This window comes from Saccopteryx leptura, chromosome 3, assembly GCF_036850995.1.
Source record: "Saccopteryx leptura isolate mSacLep1 chromosome 3, mSacLep1_pri_phased_curated, whole genome shotgun sequence".
In the NCBI taxonomy this organism is placed as follows: domain Eukaryota; kingdom Metazoa; phylum Chordata; class Mammalia; order Chiroptera; family Emballonuridae; genus Saccopteryx; species Saccopteryx leptura.
In genome coordinates, this window is record NC_089505.1 from 107,680,199 (window position 1) to 107,705,320 (window position 25,122).

The window sequence follows — 25,122 nt, forward strand, 5'->3', positions numbered from 1 at the left end:
TCATTTATGACTTTATATGAGTATTTGTCTAATGCCTGTTACCTTCTGTAGATCAAAAACTACATGAAGCCTGGCCAGACGGTGGCACAGTGGATAGAGTGTCAGACTGGGACACGGAGGACCCAGGTTCAAAACCGTGAAGTCACTGGCTTGAGTGTGGGATCATAGACATGACCCCATGGTCGCTGGCTTGAGCCTAAAGGTTGTTGGCTTGAAGCCCAAGGTCACTGGGCTTGAGCAAGGGGTCACTTGTTTTGCTGTAGCCCCCAGGTCAAGGCACATATGAGAAATCAATTGACAAGTAACGTGCCGCAACAAAGAACTGATGCTTCTCATCTCTCTCCCTTCCTATCTAACTGTCCTTATCTGTTCCTCTGTCTCTCTGTCTCTGTAAAAAAATAAAATAAAAAGAAAGAAAAGAAAACTACATGAAGACAAGAATCAAGTCAGTTGAGTTAGTTCAGCATATAGCAGAAGGCCTGGTTTATAGAAGATGCTCAGTAAAGTTTGGTGACTGTACAATAAAATCTAAAAAGTAATAGCACAGTATTAAATGATATCCTGAAACCTATTATTCCTTTGTGCCTTGGAGACTATATTCTCCAAGAAAAAAGTGATTTCTATGGAAAGAGATCAAGGTTTCTGGTTCTAATTTTATTTGACTCATCGTAGAAAAACATGGTAACCACATGTGTCTTTTCCTTAGAATGGAGATCTCCTCTCATCAGTCTCAACTCTTGCAACAACTCAATGAGCAGCGCCGGCAAGACGTGTTTTGTGACTGCAGTATTCTGGTTGAGGGGAAGGTCTTCAAAGCCCATCGAAATGTTTTGTTTGCTAGTAGTGGCTACTTTAAAATGCTGCTTTCTCAGAATTCAAAGGAGACAAGCCAGCCGACCACAGCAACATTTCAGGCTTTCTCCCCTGACACTTTCACAGTTATCCTGGACTTTGTCTATTCCGGCAAACTCTCTCTCACGGGTCAGAATGTCATAGAAGTGATGTCAGCCGCTAGCTTCCTTCAGATGACTGATGTCATTAGTGTGTGTAAGACATTTATTAAATCTTCATTAGATATTAGTGAGAAAGAAAAAGATCGTTATTTCAGTCTCTCCGATAAAAATGCCAGTTCTAATGGTGTAGAGCGTTCCTCTTTTTATAGCAGTGGCTGGCAAGAAGAAAGCAGTTCTCCACATCCCCACCTAAGCCCAGATCAAGGCACAGGTGTAATAAGCGGGAAATCTTGGAACAAGTATAATTACCATCCAGCTTCCCAAAGGAATACTCAGCAACCCTTGGCCAAACATGAACAAAGGAAAGACTCCATTAAAAAGTCCAAACATTTCAGGTTGTCACAGCCTTCTGAAGTTCATTACAAGTCAAGCAAGCAAGAAGCACGAACATCTGACTCCTCCAGCCACGTTTCCCAGTCTGAAGAACAGGCACAGATTGATGCTGAAATGGACTCTGCTCCTGTTGGCTATCAGTATGGCCAAGGCTCTGATGGCACATCAAGAAGTTTTTCAGGTACCTAAAAAGAGAATCGGTCCCCTCCCTCAGGCTCCAACACTGCCCCATAAATCAAGCCTATCTCAGCTCGCCCTTACTTTTAGGTGTTACAGGCAGTTAAACCAAGGGCTTTTTAAAAGTCAGACTTCGCTAATGACATTTATTTTATAACACATACATTTTTATATTTTTAATTAAAGTAATATTGGGGAATTTTAATGACAGTCAAAACAATAGAGTTCTGAGGGTCAAAATCCATGATTTTCCAAACCTGTATTTGTGGGTGATTAGATTACTGTTAAATGTTTAAAGTTCTTTTCTAAATGGTTCAGTCCTTAAGACAAATGTTTTCTTTTTTTTTTTTCCTGAATATCCATTTGGAAACAGTATTTTTACTCAGACATTAAATAGAGCAAACATGCATACTTACAAAGGTTCCAAAAGAAATTAGATTAAATCTGAATTTATTATGATATAAATATTAATACATAATTTTAAAAAACACTTAAGGCCTAGCTGGGTAGATCAGTTGGTTAGAGCGTTGTCCCAATATGCTAAGGTTGCAGGTTCACTCCCTGATCAGGGAACGTACAAGAATCAACTAATGAATGCATAACTAAGTGGAATAACAAACTGATGTTTTCTCCCTCTCTCTCTCAAATCAGTAAATAAAAATATTTTAAAGAAAAACTTTACAACCCATAGCATTGATACTGTAATTCATGTGCAACAACTTGAGACACCTCATTGTTTTGATAGTAGTAAAATGCAGACTGATTATGTAGGTGGATAGTTTCTTTTTTTTTTTTTTTAATTTTTATTTATTGATTTCAGCGAGAGAGGAAGGGAGAGAGAGAGAGAGACAGGAACATCAAGCTGCCCCTGCATGTGCCCTGATCAGGGATTGAACCAGCAACCTCTGCGCTTCTGGATGAAGCTCCCAACTAACCGGGCCATCTGACCAGGGCTGTAGGTGGATAGTTTCAGAGTATTCCTCCCCTCATCCTTTAAGACTGGAGACTTAAAGAACAGAGATAAATGCGCATCATTCAGTTTCCCCCTGCCCCAGTTAATCATTTATCAAATTTGCTTAATAGTTTACATGTGAATTTAATGGAAGATCAGGATAAAATGAAACTGAGAGTATAAGATTTAGATTATATACTTAAAGTTTTTAATTTTAGGAAAATTTCAAAAGTAAAGAGGATAGTATCATTAACTTCCATGTGCCCATTACCCAGTTCCGACAACTTTCAACTCATGGCTAATCTTGTTTGTGCTTCTAGTCCTATCCCGTCCTTATATCACTTTTAAGCAACTCTTAGACATTTGTTTTAATCTGTAAATATTTCAGAATGTGTCCTTAAAATATAGAATTAAAAAACCTCACTCCAATACCATTACTGTACCTAAAAAAAATAACAAGTCCTTAATATCACTACTAGCAGTCAGCATTCACACTTTCCTTATTGTATAAATCACAAAAAAATAATTCAGGGGCCTGGCCGGGTGGCTCCATGGATAGAGTGTCATTCCTGCACGTGGAGCTCGTGGATTCTATCCCTGGTCAAGGGACATGTGAGAAGCAACCAATGAGTGCACAGCTAAATGGAACAACTAAGTGGAATAGTGAGTTAATGTTTCTCTCTCTTTCTCTTTCTCTCTCTTTCTCCCTCCCTCCCTTCACACCCCCCTTCCTCTTTCTCTCAAATCAGTGGGAAAATTTAAAAAAATAATTCAGTTGCATAGAACATAATATTTAAATAATGTAGAGCTAACTGAAAATACTGCTGAGCTATAACCATTGACCAAGGCATACAAATAACAGCAAAAACAGGAAATATTTATTGCATTTTAAAATAGCAATAAGTGCCTGACCTGTGGTGGCTCAGTGGATAAAGTGTTGACCTGGAAATGCTGAGGTTGCCAGTTCAAAACCCTGGGCTTGCCTGGTCAAGGCACATATGGGAGTTGATGCTTCCTGCTCCTCCCCCCTTCTCTCTCTTTGTCTCTCTCCTCTCTCTCTCTCTCTCTCTCTCTCTCTTCTCTGAAAATAAATAAATAAAATTAAAAAATAAAAAATAAATAAATAAAATAAAATAGCAATAAGTCATCCATTATTTGAGCTCTGCCCTTCTATAAGTTTTGGTTCTTTAAGTCTTACTTCAGTAATGAATAATTGAATTAACAGCTATTAAGTTGATGAGGTTTACCGCCAGTCACAACTAATGTGTTGAATACATGAGTTTTTAAATAAAAAATTAAAGCCTGACCTGTGGTGGCGCAGTGGACAAAGCGTTGACCTAGAATGCTGAGGTTGCCTGTTCGAAACGCTGGGCTTGCTCAGTCAAGGCACGTGCAGGAAGCAACTATTAGTTGATGTTTCCCGCTCCTCTCCACTCCCCTTTCTCCTCTCAAATCAATAAAAATAAAAATCTTTAAAAACTTTAAAGATCCTGTATGTCAACTATACTTTAATAAAAAAGAGCTTTACATTCCAGAATTAAAAAAAAAAAAAGATCCTTGATATTTTTTTCATCTTTAAAAGTGAAGGCAATGACCTGTGGTGGCGCAGTGGATAAAGTGTCGACCTGGAATGCTGAGGTCGCTGGTTCAAAACCCTGGGCTTGCCTGGTCAAGGCACATATGGGAGTTGATGCTTCCTGTTCCTCCCCCATTCTCTCTCTCTCTCTCTCTCTCTCTCTCTCTGTCTCCTCTAAAATGAATGAATAAATAAATAATAATTTTAAAAAAAAATAGAAGCCTTTTAAAAAAAAGTGAAGGCACGAGGACTAAAAACATGTAAATAAAACAAATTACTTAAACACTTTAACATTAAACATTTTTACTTTTGGATTGTATCTATAGTTTTAAAATCCAGTATTTATTGACACTATGACATTTAATAAAAAGGTAAGAGTGACGGTCTAAATTTACCCAAACGGTAAATATGTCAAATACTGAAGTTAAGTTCTGTACTTAGGGTTACATTGACAATCACATCTTAATAAAAATTTCTTCTCTATTTTCTTTTATCTTTTCAAGATCTGACTTACCAACTTCTTCTGGATTCTTTTTGTTATTAGAATTGTTATTATGAACTTTCCGGTGACTTAATCAAACTGTCTCCTGACAGATGATCTGCCCAGGATCAGATTCAAGTGCCCGTACTGCACGCACGTGGTGAAGCGGAAAGCAGACCTGAAGCGCCACCTCCGTTGTCATACGGGGGAGCGGCCCTACCCGTGCCAAGCTTGTGGGAAAAGATTCAGCAGGCTAGACCATCTAAGTAGCCATTTTCGAACAGTATGTATTTGACTTTTATCCTTTTACTTCTTAAGAAATACATGCATTGGCCCTGGCTGTTTGGCTCAGTGGTAGAGCGTCGGCCTGGTGTGCAGGAGTCCGGGGTTCGATTCCGGCCAGGGCATACAGGAGAGGCGCCCATCTGCTTCTCCACCCCTCCCCCTCTCCTTCCTCTCTGTCTCTCTCTTCCCCTCCCGCAGCCGAGGCTCCATTGGAGCAAAGATGGCCCGGGCGCTGGGGATGACTCCATGGCCTCTGCCTCAGGCGCTGGAGTGGCTCTGGTCGCAACAGAGTGACGCCCCAGATGGGCAGAGCAGCGCCCCCTGGTGGGCGTGCTGGGTGGATCCAGGTCATGAGCATGCGGAAGTCTGTCTTCTGACTGCCTCCCAGTTTCCAGCTTCGGAAAAATACAAAAAAAAAAAAAAAAAAGATTTATTCTGCCAAACTTAGTGAAAATTTGACATAAAGTACTTGATAAGTAATTATTATTATATGCTTTAACTTGCTGTAACTCTGCTTTATAAATTTTATAAAGTAAAGTTACTTTCTTACTTTATAAATCACCATTACTGTGGAACCGGTGGGCGGTTAGAAAATTTTACTACTAACAGAGATACAAAAGTGGGCGGTAGGTATAAAAAGGTTGACTACCCCTGTGCTAGACCCTTTCTAAGTGCTAGGTATACAACAGTGAGCAAAACAGACAAGATATCTGCCTTCATTAATCTCTTGAAGCTAGATCAGTGATTTTCAGTTTTTTTCATCTCATGGCACACGTAAACTAATTACGAACATTCTGCGGCACACCAAAAAATATACTATATTATTTTGCCAATCTGACAAAAAAATAGGTGTAATTTTGATTCATTCATACTGGATGGCTGTTGTGTTGGCTGTTGTCATTTTTTTATTTGACAGTCTAAGGCAGTGGTTCTCAACTTGTGGGTCGCGACCCCGGCGGGGGTCAAACGACCAAAACACGGGTTGCCTAAAGCCATCAGAAAATACGTATTTATTATACAATACATTTTTAAATAAAATATGTATTTCTGATGGCTTTAGGCGACCCCTGTGTTTTGGTCATTCGACCCCCGCTGGGGTCGCCACCCACAGGTTGAGAACCGCTGATCTAAGGGAAAGACTAAATAGTCAGGTATTGCATATTTTTAAAAATCTTGCAGGACATTGGTTGAAAATCACTGAGCTAGATTATTAAAAATTAAAACAACCTTTTATTATTATGAAAGCAATGAATGTTTATTATAAAAAGTAAGAAAATAGCCCTGGCCAGATAGCTTGGTTGGTTAGAATGTCATCCTGGTGCACAGAGGTTGCAGGTCTGATCCCTAGTCAGGAACATACACATACAGGAACAGATCAATGTTTCTGTCTCCATTGCTCTCTAAAATCAATTTTTAAAAATTTCATCTTATAAAAAAGTAAATAATTAAAAAGTAAGAAAATAGAAGTAATCCTGGCTGGATAGCTCAGTTGGTTAGCTATTGTCCCAAAGCACAGATGTTGCTGGTTTGATCCCCAGTCAGGGCACAAATGGGAACAGATTGATATTCCTGTCTCTCTCTCCCTCTCTCTCGTCCTCTCTAAATTCAATAATATGAACATTAAAAAAAAATAGAAATAAATCCCTGCCTCTCTCTGAAAGAAAAAAGTAAAAATAAAATAAAAATACCATATGTTTACTATATAGATATTACCATTCTTAATACTTTATCTTGCATTTATGGTTTTTTTTTTTACATTAAAACTAGATACTGCACATACTATTTTTTTTTTCTGCACACACTGTTTTGTAACTTACTTTTTTGTGTGTATTTTTCTGAAGTGAGAAGCAGGGAGGCAGAGAGACAGACTCCTTCCTGCATGCGCGCAACCGGGATCCACCCGGCATGCCCATCAGGGGGTGATGCTCTGCCCATCTGGGGCATTGCTCCATTGCAACCGGAGCCCTTCTAGTGCCTGAGGCAAAGGCCATGGGAGTTGTCCTCAGCGCCCTAGCCAACTTTGCTCCAATGGAGAGAGAGATAGAGAGAAAGGAGAGGGAAAGGATAGAGAAGCGGATGGGCGCTTCTCCTGTGTGCCCTGGCTGGGAATCAAACCTAGGACTTCCAGATGCTGGGCTGACACTCTACCACTGAGCCAACTGGTCAGGGCTTAACTTGCTTCCTTTAGTGTACAGTTTCTACCTTTATATCTCAGTAAAACTTTGTCTTACACCCAGTTCAATTTCAGATTTACTCCTAGTCCCCCAAATCCCTTTTATATATAGCTGGTTTGTCCAAATTAGAATCTAATACAGAACCATATGTTTCATCTCATTGTTAGGTCCCTTGAATATGTTAAGCTTTTATATTTTCCCCTTCCCCCTTCTTTTTTATAACACTTGACTTACAAAAGATATTGAGCCAATTGTTTTTCAAAATATTCTACCTCTGGATTTCTCTGCTTGCCACATGGTGTCATTTAGCTTGTTCCTCTCTCCCCCCTGTATTTTCTGTAAAATAAGTTTTATCTAAAGCCTTAATGGATTCAAGTTAAATACTTTTGACTACCATACATCAGGAATGAAATTGTAGGCCTGACCTGTGGTGACGCAGTGGATAAAGCGTCAACCTGGAAACGCTGAGGTTGCCAGTTCAAAACCGTGGGTTTTGCCTGGTCAAGGCACATATGGGAGTTGATGCTTCCTGCTCCTCCCCCCTTCTTTCTCTCTCTCTCCCTTGTCTATAATGAATAAATAAAATCTAAAACAAAACAAACAAACAAAAAAAGAATGAAATTGTATATTTCATATTGTGTCACATTAGGAGACACATATATCTGGAGAACCCATCATGCATGTTGGTAAGATTGATCACTGGATTAGGGTAATGACAGTACAATCCCAGCATTGTACAGTTAAAGGTGCTGCCTTATGATTAGAAAGGAATTTGTGTGAGGCTATTTTGGTACACGTGACTCTCCATTTCTCCATCAAACATTAATTTAATGATATTAACAAGATATAATCCCTGTCCAATTATTAATTTTACTTGAAATCATGGAATAATTTACTAATTTTATCCTTCCTCTTACATTACCAGCTGGAATTCTATAAAGTGAAACTTTCCCTCATTACTTAAGGCTGTTTGGGTACTTTGAAATAGGGTTTCTACAGAAGCAGGATAAATTTTAATTCTTTTTCTTTAATTAACAAATTTCAAAGTAAAGAGTTGATTTAATAGTAATCTTAAATGATTGATGAGTTTTTCTCTGTTTTTTTTTTATTTAATTTTATTTATTTATTTATTTTTTACACAGACAGAGAGAGAGTCAGAGAGAGGGATAGACAGGGACAGACAGACAGGAACGGAGAGAGATGAGAAGCATCAATCATTAGTTTTTCATTGCGCATTGCAACACCTTAGTTGTTCATTGATTGCTCTCTCATACATGCCTTGACCGCGGGTCTTCAGCAGACCGAGTAACCCCTTGCTGGAGCCAGTGACCTTGGGTTCAAGCTCGTGGGCTTTTCCTCAAACCAGATGAGCCCGCGCTCAAGCTGGCGACCTCGGGGTCTCGAACCTGGGTCCTCTGCACCCCAGTCCGACGCTCTATCCACTGTGCCACCGCGTGGTCAGGCTTTTTTTTTTTTTTTTTTTTTTTGTATTTTTCTGAAGCTGGAAACGGGGAGGCAGTCAGACAGACTCCCACATGCGCCCGACCAGGATCCACCCAGCACGCCCACCAGGGGGCGATGCTCTGCCCATCCGGGGCGTTGCTCTGTCGCCTGGGGCAGAGGCCAAGGAGCCATCCCCAGCGCCCGGGCCATCTCTTGCTCCAATGGAGCCTCGGCTGCGGGAGGGGAAGAGAGAGACAGAGAGGAAGGAGAGGGGGAGGGGTGGAGAAGCAGATGGGCGCCTCTCCTGTGTGCCCTGGCCAGGAATCGAACCCGGGACTTCCTCACGCCAGGCCGACACTTTACCACTGAGCCAACTGGCCAGGGTCTGGCTTTTTTTTTCTTTTTAAATAGCATATGATCTCATGAATTTTTATTGGTTTATTGTGTTTGGATGCATAACAGTTGTTCTTTTTGATACTCAAATTTTCAGTTTTGTCCAGTAGGGACAAATTGAAGATGGCGCTTATGTCCTTTTGTCACAATTCATTAAGCTTTCAATGCCCTTGCTGTTTGGCCCCCAAAGAGTCCTGGGCTCACCTGCCCTTTCCCTGCCACATAACTGGAATCAGCCAAAGGAGCTTTGATCCTTTTGGGGAGAATAAAATTTGAAACCAATATTTGGACACCTAGGATGCTCATTGTTATTAGGGTGTCATTCTTTTCAGACTGTTTCAGTGAACAGATTAAGAAAACATATTTTTAAAATAATGAGTTTGTGATAGTTTCAATTTTGACATTATAGTGTTTCATTTAATTTCTTTGACTTTATAATGGTATTGGAATTGGAGGGAGCAGAGAACATGAATCTGTGTCAGAACTTTGTGACAAAAACAATGCCACATATGATAACTGTAATATTACTATGTCAGGAGAAATAAGGATACACTCAAATTTTGTACTTTCAACATTTATAGAGTAATAGGTCAGTGGTTAAGCAAAAGGTGATAACTGTACTGAGTGATTGTCCCATTCACTTTCTTAGATATTTACCAGATTGCATTTATTTTCTTGGTTTTTTGCTGGCCTACTTCCACACTATTCTTTTTTTTTTTTTTTTTGTATTTTTCTGAAGTGAGAAGTGGGAGACAGAGACACAGACTCCCCATGTGTCTAACCAGGATCCACCCAGCATGCCCATTAGGTAGTGATGCTCTGCCCATCTGGGGCATTGCTCTTTTGCAACCAGAGCCATTCTAGCACCTGAGGTGGAGGCCATGGAGCCATCTTCAGTGCCTGGGCCAACTTTGCTCCCATGGTGCCTTGGCTGCGGGAGGGGAAAAGAGAGATAGAGAGGAAGGAGAGGGGGAGGGGTGGGGAAGCAGATGGGCGCTTATCCTGTTTGCCCTGGCCAGGAATCGAACCCAGGACATCCACACGCAGGGCCGACACTCTACTGCTGAGCCAACCAGCCAGGGCTCTTCCACACTATTATTAATTCAGCATTATACAATTAATTGTAGTGATTTGTAGATTAGACCCTATAATATACTGGCCTGACAGTTTTGGGTGGCCTGACAGCTATTGAACAAGGTTGTTTATTACTAATGATAATATACTGCTCACAAAAATTAGGGGATATTTCAAAATGAATATGAAGCTATAAAATGGCCCCTAATTTTTGTGAGTAGTATATATAATTATTTATCAATTGCAATTTTTTTCCCAAAGCATTGCATACATATTAACCCATGTGGTCCTCACAACCTGAGGTGTATGCCATTAGTAATAAGGAAGCAAGCAGAGACAATAATAGGCTGTTATGTAGCAGTACCGTCAGTGGTTGTTTATAAACACTGTCCATTCTGATTAGTCCAGCTTATTTTTTTTTTTTTACAAGGACAGAGAGAGGGATAGACAGGGACAGACACACAGGAACAGAGAGAGATGAGAAGCATCAATCATCAGTTTTTTGTTTGACACTTAGTTGTTCACTGATTGCTTTCTCAAATGTGCCTTGACTGCGGGCCTTCAGCAGACCGAGTAACCTCTTGCGTGAGCCAGCGACTTTGGGTCCAAGCTGGTGAGCTTTTGCTCAAACCAGATGAACCCGCGCTCAAGCTGGCGACCTCAGAGTCTCGAACCTGGGTCCTCTGCACCCCAGTCCGACGCTCTATCCACTGTGCCACTGCCTGGTCAGGCCAGCTTCTATTTTGTTTGGGTGGTGCTTATACCTTACCTGTTGTTAAATATTTTGACTATCACCCTGGAAGCAGGTTTATAATGCTTTAAGTTACTTGCTTCAAGATACAGATTAAGAAACGACAAGTTTAGTAAATGACAAAACCAGGACTAGAACCCAATCCTTCCAATTCCTAGATCAGTCTTTTTCTACTGGACTGATCTTTCACCAATAATAGTGGCAAGTAGTCCTCTATCCAAAAATGTATTTTAATAAAATTAAAGTATTTTTTCTTTTTCTAGCAAAATAACAAAATATTAATACTCATTTGAAATGAAAGGCTTTTTTCTCCCTGAATTAAGCTATGTAAAGTCACTAGAATAGTACAAGGCATAAATTAAGTCCTTGCAATTATTATTATTCTGAAAAGGTGTCCTTTGTTACCTCAGATATCAAAATACTATTGGATTAAGGGATATGTGAGATTGTTGAGTATGTAATATTAATCATAAAAACATTACAGCCATTATTTAGAGAAAATTGGTGTGTAATATTTCTGTGACATCAATTTATCAACAAAACCTGTATCTTTTTCTAATAACTATATGTTAATTTAATATTAATGCTTGGCTTTGAACATCTTAAGTTTATGATCTGGTACCTACAATATCAAATTGTCCTGCTTTTTAAAAATCCTTTTTTTTTTTTTAATCGCTATTTAAATCTCTACACAGATCCACCAGGCATGCAAACTAATATGCAGAAAATGCAAACGCCATGTGACTGATCTCACAGGTCAAGTGGTACAGGAAGGAACCAGGCGCTACAGACTCTGTAACGAGTGCCTTGCGGAAGTTGGCATAGACAGCCTCCCCATTGATTTGGAAGCTGAACAGCATCTTATGTCCCCATCAGATGGAGATAAGGATTCCAGATGGCATTTGAGTGAAGATGAGAATAGATCATATGTGGAGATTGTAGAGGATGGGTCTGCTGACCTGGTCATACAACAGGTCGATGATAGTGAAGAAGAAGAAAAGGAAATAAAGCCCAGCATTAGGTAGCTGTAATGTGAACCAACAGAGCTGGCATGTCTGCAATTGACAATGACTTCTTGTATCTATCTCTCTTTTTTTCATGGTCAAGGACTGGTTAACAAATTGTCAGACTGACTTAAAAGTAATGACCTAATATAACTTGCATGCTTTCTATAAACAGGCCATTGTATTCATTCTGAACTTTGTTGCCCTAAAATATATTGCTGCACCGGAAAGAAAGATCTAACTTGAGTTGGCATGATAGATGAACAATTGATCCTCTTATTACAGAGATACACCTTTTTTTCTTTTAATATTAGAATATTTACTTAGCAAACTATTTTCAAAGAAAGTATTTTAAATAAATTTACCACCACCAAGCTTTATGTAAGATAATTTCAAGGTGTTTCAAAAACACATAAACTATCAATATTGAATTTTCACAGGGAATCAGGTAAGAACACATTTACGAGTGAGGCACCCAAACTAACTGAACTAATAAATAAGTAATTCTATTAACTTAAGGTCCACACCCACCTATTATTATTCCGATATCTTGAATGTTTTAGGACTATGGCAAAAGACAGGTCTAAAATGTTTTTTGTGTGTGTGCGTGTGTTTTTTTAAATGTTCTAACTCATTCATATTTGAACTTTTTGTCATTAAGTTGAAAATTACTCTTATGTAGTCGGTAGTGTTAAGAAAAGTAAAAACAATACATAAAGAAGAGGCTAACCAGAAGTTGTATACAGATACGATTCTCTCTCTTTTTTTAAAGATTTTATTTATTGACTTTAGAGAAAGAGAAGAGAGAGGCATGGAGCGAGAAGCATCAACTCATAGTTGCTCCTCATATGTGCCTTGACCAGGCAAGCCTGGGTTTTGGACTGGCAACCTCAGCATTCCAGGTTGATGCTCTACCCACTGTGCCACCACAGGTCAGGCCAGATAGCATTTTCTGAAAAGAGGAAACTAATACTGCCTAAAAGTCAAGGTAGTTGGTGAAGGTCTGTCAATATAGTTCTCTTCCTCTCTAAAGGGGAAAAAAAAAACCCCAAAAACCCTAAACAACAAAACTAGAGATTCTTAACAATTCTTAAGAGCAATTCCTAACATTTATGTATTACTTGCTATATTATTTATAAAGTACTTTCTTACAGTTTCTCCTCTAATCATCAAGACAAATATATTATTGTCCCTGATTTACAAATGAGGAAATTAAAGCCAGGAACTTTGAATGGTGGGACTGGTGATTGGACAGGTTATAAAAAGAAGCCTAACAGAATTAGAAAGTATAAAAAATTTAATCAACATATATCTTGAACTAGAGTTATTCAAATAGTGCTAAGTAATGTCCCCACAGTATCTATTGACATGTTTTTATGTCATTATTTATATGTAAAACTATTTGAACAAGTTATTCTCTTAAAGGCTTTAAGCATTTTTGTTTATCTTTTATATGTAATTTTTCAGAATAAACTTTTCTCCTAGATTACAAAGTTAAGTTTAAACTCCTAAACATTCCAAAATTACAGTTAATTTGAAGTATTATTTTAGTTCTGAAAATAAAGTTTATATGTCAAGTAAAAAACTGACCTCCATAAAGTTCTCTACACGTTATCAAAATAAAACTTGATATAATTGAATTTTGATAGAAGCTCCATGTATTATACTGTATTTTTAGATACAGCCTGACATACCTCAAGATAATACTTTTTATATTATTATTTTCTTATTCTTTAATTAATGATTGTCCTTGATACCAATTTGTGGGTTAAAATATTTAGTTTCTAAAAGAAAAGTTTTTATAAGTAGATGGATAACCACTTTGTTTTATGGTACTTAATTCTGAGACTGTTTCAAGATTCTTTTGATGGTAGATTTCCAGTTGCTTTAAGACTGGATGGTATGCGTTGAGTTTCATCGTTTTCCCAACATGACTGTTCTTGAATCAGAAGTCTTAACAATTGCGTTGTATCCCAATGAGGGAGGGAACAATTGTCACTCTCTAGTCTCACGGATTATAGTAATATCTTCCAAAATTATAATTTAAATAATTGGAGCCAATTGGCAAAATTACTTATTTGAGTTTTTTTTCATAGAAATGAAGTAGTGTTTGCATGTGTATACTGTAATGCACTTTATGATCTAAATGTTCTTTTATGCTGTTATCTTCTGCATGCAAACTTACATACAGCAGCATGAATGTCAGCAAAGTCCACTGAACACAGTACCGCCGACACTTGTAATGCTTTGTCATAATTGTTTATAACAGGGGTCCCCAAACTTTTTACACAGGGAGCCAGTTCACTGTCCCTCAGACAGTTGGAGGTACAGACTATAAAAAAAACTATGAGCCTGACCTGTGGTGGCGCAGTGGATAAAACGTCAACCTGGAAACCCTGAGGTTGCCGGTTCAAAACCCTGGGCTTGCCTGGTCAAGGCACATATGGGAGTTGATGCTTCCTGCTCCTCCCCCCTTCTCTCTCCCTCTCTCTCTCTCTCTCTCTCTCTCTCTCTCTCTCTCTCGCTCCTCTCTATAATGAATAAATAAAATCTTAAAAAAAAAAAGTTAAAAAAAAAAATTAGAACTTTAAAAAAAAAAAAAAAAAACAAAAAAAAAACTATGAACAAATCCGTATGCACACTGCACATATCTTATTTTAAAGTAAAAAAACGGGAACAAATACAATATTCAAAATAAAGAACAAGTAAATTTAAATCAACAAACTGACCAGTATTTCAATGGGAACTATGGGCCTGCTTTTGGCTAATGAGATGGTCAATGTGCTCCTCTCACTGACCACCAATGAAAGAGGTGCCCCTTCTGGAAGTGCGGCGAAGGGCTGGATAAATGGCCTCAGGGGGCAGCATGCGGCCCGTGGGCATAGTTTGGGGACTCCTGGTTTATAACAAGCATCAAGTAGTCTCCACAGAACAGCTATCAAGTTCTCCAAACTAGACAGCACATCTGTTCTATCATCATAGTATCATAAAAGAACATTCATGACACGTTTGCAATTTGTAAATAATACTCCACTTATCATATCATGTCTCTAAGCCTTTAGAGACCAATTCTTTTCTAGAGTAAAACTGTCTATTATTGGTTTCTGAGAAAACTGAAATCTTTGGCTTTTAACTGTGGGAAAATGTTACATAGGAATATAAACTGTTAATATAAGCTTTATTTATGCCAAAGATTTTTTTTTTTTTTTTTTTTTTTACTATTTGGAAAATCATGGGAATTGGTTAGACCAGTTTGCTTTTGCAGGAATGCTGTTTATCGGCTTCTGAACATCCTTCTGACTCTACGGTCCTTAAGAGTGTCTTTTTGACATGAGGAAGTTTTGCAAAAATAAAGCACCATGCAGTTGTGCCTAGTGTCTGGAGGAACAAAATAGACTAGATCAGTGGTTTAAAAGATAAATATACACACATCCTTTCCCCCCCCCCTTTCTTTTGCTGAATTGTTTCATAGAGAAGCCCAACATTTAAGGAAGAAATTCTAAAATCAGAGCTCCCTGGTTAAAGCCCCCTATGAGCCTTTTCCTGGGCACCCAGCAGAGCTCAAGAGTACAGCATTGAAAACCTTGGAACTAGATAACTTCTTGATTTCTCTTTGAGCATCAGTCTCACTTTATTACTCCTATTACTGCATTTATAAGCTGGTAACCATAGGTTCTCTTAGAGCAGCAAATCCTCCTTATTATACAGTGGTCCTTATGTAGTCATCGTATCTTAAGACTTGAACACATTTTTCAATGTTGTATTTTTGTGACTAAGTAACTGCTTAATGGATTTAAAAAGTTTCTTTTTTCAATTATTTCTGAGCTCAGAATTCAGTTCATTAAAGTTATTTTGCCAAATCATCCTAAGATACATTGAAATTTCCACTCATATTGTTTATTTATTTTTGAGTCCTAAAACTAATACTGTAGAAAATCACTACAGTATGACATAAGAAGATGTGTTTAACTGGGAAGGATGATAATAATAAATATTGGACGACCAAACGTTAGATTATAAATGGAAAGTTCTGTGTATTTTATATTAGAGTGAATCAGTATTACTATTTATCATGTATGTAGCATTTTATATTTACAAAGTACATAATAATTTTTGTTATTCTTTACATATCTGTGAAATAGGACATTTATCCCACATGAAAGGTAAAAAAATTGAGGCACAGAACAATAAAGCAATCAGCCTAAGACAACCCAGTGAAATACAGGCAAAAATAGGAATTAGCATGATCCAATTTTTAAAACCCTAGAATATCAGCTTAATTACTGAGGTATGTTGTGTATTATTCTATTTTATAAGATGACTTTATACAAAGCGACAGTCAATTGTCTTAAAGCTGACATCATTGTATGTTGATAAATCCTATACAGAAATAAATATTATGTAAAATATGTGACTTTAGTTACAAGTTTCTTTTTTTTGTGACGGAGACAGAGAGTGAGACAGGAAGGGAGAGTGATGAGAAGCATCAATCTTTCGTTGCAGCACCTTAGTTGTTCATTGATTGCTTTCTTATTTGTGCCTTGATGGAGAAGGGGAGGCTACAGCAGAGCGAGTGTCCCCTTGCTCAAGCCAGCGACCTTGGGCTCAAGCCAGTAACTTCAGGCTTCAAGCCAGGAACCCTGCGCTCAAGCCGGTGACCTCGGGGTTTCAAACCTGGGTCCTCTGCGTCCCAGTCCGATGCTCTATCCACTGTGCCACCATCTGGTCAGGCAGTTATAAGAGTTTTAATGATAGACTAGGTTATCACGGAAATGGCACTGTTTAGCCAGCTTCTTTATATTTTATGGAGTGTATTTATTTTGATACAGGAGTTTTAACTATTCATACTAATTGAACTGCAAATATACTAAGAAAATGGAATCCACAGTCTATAAACTTCATTTTCTAACGTGTCAGCCTTTTCCCTATAGAACTTGTATTAATGCCAACTAAAGGTAAAATATGTTAATAAGTAATAAGCCGCACACAAAAGAAGACAAGGGACTCTTACCTTTTAAAGGCAAAATATTTTTAAATCTACTTACTTAAATAGCATGATAAACACTTATCCCCATCCCTTTTTGTTTTTTCACATCAACACAAGCCATTGAATACTTCATCACCTTTAGAAAGGAAACCAGTGCCCTGGCCAGTGGTAGAGCATTGACCTGGTATGTGGAAGTCCCGGGTTCAATTCCCAGTCAGGGCACACAGGAGAAGTGACCATCTGCTTTGCTTCTCCTCCCCCTTCTCTCTCATTCACTCTCTTCATTTCTGGCAGCCATGGCTTGACTGATTCAAGCACCTTGTCCAGGGCGGTGAGGATGACTCCGTGGAGCCTCCGCCTCAGGCACTAAAAACAGCTCAGTTGATAGCATGGCCCCAGATGGGCAGAGCATCGGCTCAGGTGAGTGTTGCCAGGTGGATGCCAGTCAGAGCACATGTAGGAATCTGTTTTACTATCTTCCCTCTTCTGGCTTAAAAAAATGAAAAAAATATGAAAGGAAACCAGTGACCAAGGTACTGCCAGTCACTTCTCTACCTCTGGGATTGATCACTTCATTTGAAAACATTATGGACTTGGCGCGCTGCCTCTGGATAGAGCCTTGGCCCGGCATATGTACGTCCCAGGTTTGATTCCAGGTCAGGGCACACAGGAGGAGCAACAATCTGTTTCTCTCCCCCTTTTCTCTTCTTTCCCTTCCTGTAGCGAATGGCTTGATTGGTTCAAGCGTCAGCCCCAGGTGCTGAGGATAGTCAGTTGATTCGAGCATAGGCCCTAGAAGGGGGTTGCAAAGCAGATCCCATCTGGGCACATGCAGGAGTTGGTCTCAGTATCTCTCCTCCTTTCACTTAAAAAAAAAAAAACCAAAAAAAAAAAAACATTATTACATTGAATACACCTTGTAAAGCACCTCTAAGAATTTATTATACTTTGCTTTGCTCTTTTGGATTTCAAGATATAGAAATCCATTATATACAGTGTGTCCGTAAAGTCGTGGTGCACTTTTGACCGGTCACAGGAGAGCAACAAAAGATGATAGAAATGTAAAATCACCAATTAAAAGGAAAACCCTCCCAGTTTCTGTAGGATGATGTGGCAGCATGTGCGCATGTGCAGATGATGACGTAACACCGTGTATACAGTGGAGCAGCCTACGGCCATGCCAGTCAAGATGTGGACGGTACAGAGGAAAGTTCAGCGTGTTCTGTGGCTTGCTAAATTCGAATCCATGACCCAAGTGCAACGTGAATATTGGCGCTTTTATAACGAAGCACCACCACATAGGAATAACATTACTCGGTGGGATAAGCAGTTGAAGGAAACTGCCAGTTTGGTGGAGAAACCCCGTTCTGGTAGGCCATCAGTCAGTGACGAGTCTGTAGAGGTTATACAGGATAGCTACCTAAGGAGCCCTAAAAAATCTGTGCATGAGCCCACATTGAACTGCACTGAATACGTATGAAACTTTTATTTGGTGCAGATTTCACATTTCTATCGTTTTTTGTTGCTTTCCTGTGACTGGTCACAAGTGCACCATGACTTTACAGACACACTGTAGTTTCTTGATTTTCCCATTGGGAAGATCTTTTAAATCATAGTTGATATTATTTACAACGACATAATTCCTTTATTAAAAAGTAACATTTTGTCCTGGCCGGTTGGCTCAGTGGTAGAGCGTCGGCCTGGCGTGCAGAAGTCCCGGGTTCGATTCCCGGCCAAGGCACACAGGAGAGGCGCCCATCTGCTTCTCCACCCCTCCCCCTCTCCTTCCTCTCTGTCTCTCTCTTCTCCTCCCGCAGCCAAGGCTCCATTGGAGCAAAGATGGCCCGGGTGGCCTCTGCCCCAGGCGCTAGAGTGGCTCTGGTCGCAACAGAGCGACACCCCGGAGGGGCAGAGCATTGCCCCCTGGTGGGCAGAGCGTCGCCCCCTGGTGGGCGTGCCGGGTGGATCCCGGTCGGGCGCAGGCGGGAGTCTGTCTGACTTTCTCCATTTCCAGCTTCAGAAAATACCAAAAAAAAAAAAAAAAAAAAAAAAGTAACATTTTAATTCAGCCAATAAGGGGTAAAAAAAGGAACAACTTTTCTGTGTAGACCATAGTTCTCAACTTTAGCTACACATTAGAAACACTTTAGAGTTTTAAAAAAATAGAATTGCTTAGGCAAATTAGAATCTCCTGCAGATGAGGCCTGGGCATAAGTATTAAAAAAATAAAATCTTCCCAGCATTTTTTACATGCAAAATAGATCCATGGTTTCCCTCAATTTTCCCCATATAGAATCTATAGATGGGCAGTCAGACTATTTGACCTTCTAGTCCATTAATTCTCAATCCTGTCATTAAGGGAAAAAATTAAAATTACATCTGTCTAGTTCAAGAAAATATAAATTTTACAAAGTTACAAGTATGGTGCATATTCTCTTAACTAATGGTTTTGTTAAGGGCATTGTTAAGGGCAATTATTAGGAACACTAAACTAGTAGGTAGCCTGTTACTATTTTGGAATGCATTTGCATTTTTTTTTGTTTTGTATTTTTCTGAAGCTGGAAATGGGGAGAGACAGTCAGACAGACTCCCGCATGCGCCCGACTGGGATCCACCCGGCACGCCCACCAGGGGCGACGCTCTGCCCACCAGGGGGCGATGCTCTGCCCCTCCGAGGCGTTGCTCTGCCGAGACCAGAGCCACTCTAGCGCCTGGGGCAGAGGCCAAGGAGCCATCCCCAGCGCCCGGGCCATCTTTGCTCCAATGGAGCCTTGGCTGCCGAAGGGGAAGAGAGAGACAGAGAGGAAGGGGGGGGGGTGGAGAAGCAAATGGGCGCTTCTCCTATGTGCCCTGGCCGGGTCCCCCTCACACCAGGCCGACGCTCTGCCGCTGAGCCAACCGGCCAGGGCCCATTTGCATTTTTTTATTATGGGTATTACATTCTGGGAATTTACATAGTACTTCAGACTAAGAACTGTATTAGGAATATGTGACTGAAATAAGATATCCTGAAATTTTGCAAGGTCTAACGTTTTTTCTTTAAAAAAAGGAACCAGAACACTCTCCAAGAATTATAATTGCTACACACTAGAATTCCATGAATGAATTGAATAATTTTTTTATTCAAGGTAAACATCGCACTCTCTAGAGAAATATTTTTAGTATTTAGTGCCAAGATGCATTATTTAAAGGAAACTTAAGACAAATTTGGGAACAAATTCTTAGCTTTACTTCTTCAGGTATTGACATAAAATATTTGTTTGAAAATAACTTGAAATGTCTTTTGAGTACCATCCTCATCTTCATCCCCATGTTTAAGGTTATGTTTGCAATTCAAATACAACTATGTTGTATATACAGACACTCCCTTGCTTAGTGTCTCACCAAAAAAATAAAATCATTAATGAATTGGCACATTCTTGCATAAGTCAAAAAGGTTAAGTGATGAAATTAAATAAAAATACTGTGCCTGACCTGTGGTGGCGCAGTGGATAAAGCGTCGACCTGGAAATGCTGAGGTCGCTGGTTCGAAACCCTGGGCTTGCCTGGTCAAGGCACATATGGGAGTTGATGCTTCCAGCTCCTCCCCCCTGTCTCTCTCTCCTCTCTCTCTCTGTCTTTCTCTCCCTCTCTCTCTTCTCTCTAAAATGAATAAATAAAATAAAAAATACTGTGCCTTCTGTTTCATGAGTTGATTTAAAGCTTTTTTTCCTCCTAGAGGAATAAATCCACAAGGACCACGGCAGTGGAAAACGGTGCCAATAAGCATTGAACCCAGACGCTCCAAATTTGCGAGGGTGTATTTAAAAGTGAAAGCCTGCCCCCGCAGGGGTCGTCAAACTTTTTATAAAAACCGCCCACTTTTGCAGTGCTGGTCAACCTGGTCCCTACCGTGCAACCAAACAGCGCTGCGATTGGCCCATCATGAAAGCTGGAACGCCCACTAGTGGGCGGTAGGGACCAGGTCTACCAGCACTGCAAAAGTGGGTGGTTTTTATAAAAAGTTTAACGACCCCTGGATCCTTCCGAAGGGCAGGGGTTGCCCGTTGTATCCGGGTCAAGGCACATACAGGAGCGGATAGATGTTCCTATCTCCTCTCTCACCCTTCCTCTCTCTCACTAAAATCAATAAACTAAAACTTAAAAAGTAATAATAAAGTGAAAGCCCGGGTTTCCCTGACCTCCTAATCCGTGGTGACATTTACTCAAGCGCAGACGTTGACTGGACTACATCCGCAGCTAGACCCTTGGAGAGGCCCCACACCTACCGGACACCCCTAACGCTAGAGTCTGGGTGGCAGGGAGTGGAGGGTTGAATAGAAATTTCCTGTAGCGCTTATTGGACGCCCAATGAGGAGCCTACATTTTCCAGGGATCTACTAGACCCCAGGACTCAAGTAGGTACTCTCACCGTCTCCATTTAAAACAGGAGGAAACTGAGGCCTGAGACATGATCTCAGACTCTGAGAATCGCAGGGATTCGAGCCCACGCAGTGGGATGCCTTACTGACCCCTAAATCCGTCGCCCTACTAACGGAAGAACTAGTCTATTTTATCCCGACTCTCGATTACGATATTGTTGTCTGCGACAAACCACTTCAATGCGTTGGACCTCTCCAAAATCCTGCGCCCCCGCGACCCTCCTCAACGCACGCCGCAGAGACCGCACCTGGCCTCGCGGCTTGGACAGTGGGCTCCAACGGCCAATCGGAACCTTAGGCGCTCCAGGAATCTGCAGCCAAGCCAATAGGAACCGGGAAAAGGCACGGGGCGGAGCCTGGACCGGCTGCTGAGAGAGAACGACTCCCACTCCAGGCTCACACTGTTGCATAGAATCCGGCTCACTTTTCAAGTTTACCTAAAGTGCCTGCCTTTTTTACTTCCTTTTCGAGGGATTCATAACTTTTTTTTTTTTTGAGGGGCTCATAACTCTTTAAGAGAAACACTATGAGCAGCAGGTTTTAGCCTGACAGCCACGTGAGGTTGGTACTATTATGGCGGATAAAAAAACCCGGAGTCTTAGAAGGGATGAAAAGACTTGGCCAAGATCAGAGAAAGTTTCAGGAAGGAAACGAAGCGGAGGCTCTGGCTTCTAACTCTACGGTAGATGAGGCATTTCTTCTGACTTGGGGAACTCCTAACGCACGCAAGGCAAAGTAATGAATTGACGTCCTGGAGGAACTTTACATTCCAGGTGGAATCACTTAATTACAGCCAATAATGATGTGAGGTAGAAGGTACCAAGCACCAGAAGTATTTCCATTTATTTCTTCAACAAATATCTTAGTATCTACCATTTACACTCTTTTCCAACTACCCAGTTCCTTAGAATGAATTCAGACAATTTGGACATGGAAAGTACCTGTTCATCTTGTTTTTTCATAACCATAACCTCTACTGATATATTTTTAAGAACGACTTTGAGTTAATGCCTAGAAGAATGGAAAGAACATCTAATTAGTATACACAATTAAAAGAAGAGAGTTGATCACTAGCTAAGGAAAACTACCAAATATGTAGTTGAGTGCAGGGAAAGTGTAAGAGTTCAAGATAACTCCAGTATGGGTTTGTGTGAGTGTTGAAGACTGCAAGCTGACAGGGTCCTTGCGGTTTAGATTTTTGGGGGACACAGGTGTGGAAGACTGGCAGTAAGCTGACAGTCAGCCCAATTCTCCCACCTCACTTGCTTGATTAGGTTGCTAAAAGCTGTTCTTCTCCACAGCTCCATGTTAGCCATGATGCTGGATTGTTTCTACTGGTCCTATGTCCCTAGGAGAGACTGGAGGCAGTTTTCTATTTATTCTTTGTTTTGTGAAGTTAAGATGTTAGGCAGGGTGAAGGGTTTTCTGCACTTGGGAGAATTCTGGGGTTGCCTTGGAAATGTGACTTTGTTTTCAAGATCTCTTTGATTTGCTAATGACTTTACTCTGCCCTATAAATAAAGAGATTTGGGGGTGGAGACGCTCTCTTGCAAGCTAAAGGCCTTGCAGAGGCCTCCCAATCCCATCCTTTTTCTCTTTTGAGTTCATTTCTTCATTCTGCACCAGTCTCACTCAGGACCTGGGCAATTACTAGCCGCACTGGTTTGCGGCATGGAATGATAGGGTGCTATTGATAAAATAAGGAACCTGGAATTTGGATATGAAAAAATGACATTAAAGATCTCTCCCTAAGGAACTTTCACCCAGAGCATTAGAATCAGGAAGATCTGGATTAAGTGTCACTGAAAACAGACCACTAAGAGATGAAAGGTTCAAAGAAGGTACATAAAATAACCAGAAGCCAGAGCCTTTGCTTTTTAAGGTATTTGCTACTTAAAAGGAGAATACTTAGGCCTGACCTGTGGTGGTGCAGTGGATAGGGCATCGACTTGGAACACTGAGGTCGCCGGTTCAAAACCTTGGGCTTGCCTGGTCAAGGCACATATGGGAGTTGATGCTTTCTGCTCCTCCCCCCTTCTCTCTCTCTCTTCTCTAAAAAATGAATAAATTTTTTTTTAAAAAGGAGAATACTCCCGCAGCTAGGGCTCCATTGGAGCAAAGATGGCCCGGGCGCTGGGGATGGCTCTGTGGCCTCTGCCTCAGGCGCTGGAGTGGCTCTGGTCGCAACATGGCGACGCCCCCTGGTGGGCAGAGCGTTGCCCCATGGTGGGCGTGCCGGGTGGATCCCGGTCGGGCGCATGCGGGAGTCTGTCTGACTGTCTCTCCCTGTTTCCAGCTTCAGAAAAATAAAAAAAAAAAAAAAAAAAAAAAAAAAAAAAAGGAGAATACTTACATTAAACTATGTGACCAGGCAGCGTGCAGTGGATAGTGCGTTGGCCTGGGATGCTGTGGATCCAGGTTTGAAACCCTGAGGCCACGGTTTGAGTATAGGCTCATCTAGCTTGAGCGAGGGATCATAGACATGACTCCATGGTCGCTGGCTTGAGCCCAAAGGTCCCTGGCTTGCAGCCCAAAGGTCCCTGGCCAGCCCAAGGTCGCTGGCTTGAGCAAGGGGTCAACTAGCTCAGCTGGAGCCCCCAGTCAAGGAACATATGAGAAAGCAATCAATGAATAACTGAAGAGCTGTGACTATGAGTTGATGCTTCTCATCTCTCTCCCTTCCAGTCTGTCCCTGTCTCTCTCTTGCTAAAAAGTAAAAAGAGGTAGAAACTATGCAGCAATATATATGTAAATTTAACATGCTAATTTCACCGGGACAGAGAGGACCCAGTTTAGCAGGGATCAAGCAAATGGGTTAAGTTCGAATAGCTTCCACGAGGTGAGTTTCCAGTTATATTGAAATAGGACAAGATCTGCTGATAATAATCTGGGAAACAGAACAGAAAGTAGACTAGTGACTTCCCAGAGTCTGTAGGGATGGGGGAGATGACTGATTAATAATGGCTTTCTCTTTTTATGAAGAAAAATGTTCTAAAATGGATAGAGGTGATGGTCGCATAACTATGATATTAAAAGCCACCGAATTGTAATTTAAATGGGATAATTGTATGGTATGTGAATTATATCTGAATAAAATTGTTATAGTAACAAATGCCCTGGCTGGTTAGCTAAGCAGGTTACAGAACCATCCAGAAACCTCAAGGTTGCCAGATCAATCCCCAATCAGGGAACATACCGGAAGTGACCAATGCACACACAAGTGAAATAAATGAATGCCTCTCTCTCCCTTAGTCTCTCTACAATCTGTAGTGGAATAACCCATTGCATGGCCTTGCATGGGAACACAGCCAACAAGAAAAGAATGTTTTGCCAAGAGAATTGTTTTGTGACTTGAAGGCGGGTCACTGAAACAGGTCTATGTGACTGAAGGCTGTTGCTGGGCTTTTTCTCAGTAAAACATTCTCATAAGATTTCTGTTCCTTTCAAGGTTATCCCTTGAGATAAAGAGAGGAATGTTATGGGAACCATAGAAGCAATAGCAGTTAATGCCTTTTGATATTATATTGTTATTAAGCTATCATGCAGATATATTCCATGTATCTTTAAGTAAAAGTTATGTTTGATGCTATGCCAATTTCTCAGTAAACAAGCTCTTTGAAATCTTGTGAATAAAAATAGGACACAGCGCGAACCTGGCGCCATTTGCCTGAGCAAGCGGTGGTCCTTTGCTAGTCCACGATGATTTCGTCTGCTGATTTCTCTCTCTGCGCCCCCGACTCATAACAACAACAACAATCAATTTTAAAAAGAGAGAGAAAATCTGGGCAGAAATCAAAGGTAGAAACTGATGAGTTATGTGGTGTGAGCTTCTCTGGTATTGAGAGATCAGGAGAGGCAATGGGGACGATGATACAGGCAGCAACAGCCCTGGCCAGATAGCTTTGTTACTTGGAGCATCGTCTTGAAGCACAAAGGTTACTGATTTGATCCCCGGTCAGGGCACATGCAGGAACACCTCAATGTTCCTGTCTCTTCTTTCCTCTCTCACTGAAATAATAAAAAAAAATTTTAAAAAAGGTAGAAACAAAGTTGCCCCA

The 25,122-nt window shown here is 40.5% G+C and overlaps 2 protein-coding genes across 4 annotated transcripts in view; one reads left to right on the top strand and one right to left on the bottom strand.

The window, feature by feature from the left end:
- Positions 1–17,504, top strand: part of ZBTB8A (zinc finger and BTB domain containing 8A) — a 38,837-nt gene extending 21,333 nt beyond the window's left edge. For 2 of the 3 annotated variants that reach the window (XM_066375725.1, XM_066375727.1), the window contains exons 3-5: positions 707–1,527; positions 4,646–4,815; positions 11,348–13,994. In XM_066375725.1, coding sequence (XP_066231822.1) covers positions 708–1,527; positions 4,646–4,815; positions 11,348–11,677 — 1,320 coding nt within the window. In that variant the 5' untranslated portion in view covers position 707 and the 3' untranslated portion in view covers positions 11,678–13,994. Of the gene's footprint in view, positions 1–706; positions 1,528–4,645; positions 4,816–11,347; positions 13,995–16,937 lie in introns of those variants that run through there. The other variant, XM_066375728.1, reaches the window with a different exon arrangement.
- Positions 17,505–24,551: 7,047 nt separating this feature from the next.
- Positions 24,552–25,122, bottom strand: part of ZBTB8OS (zinc finger and BTB domain containing 8 opposite strand) — a 29,386-nt gene continuing 28,815 nt past the window's right edge. Inside the window, exon 7 of the mRNA XM_066375730.1 lies at positions 24,552–25,072. Coding sequence (XP_066231827.1) covers positions 25,070–25,072 — 3 coding nt within the window. The 3' untranslated portion in view covers positions 24,552–25,069. The remainder of the gene's footprint in view (positions 25,073–25,122) is intronic.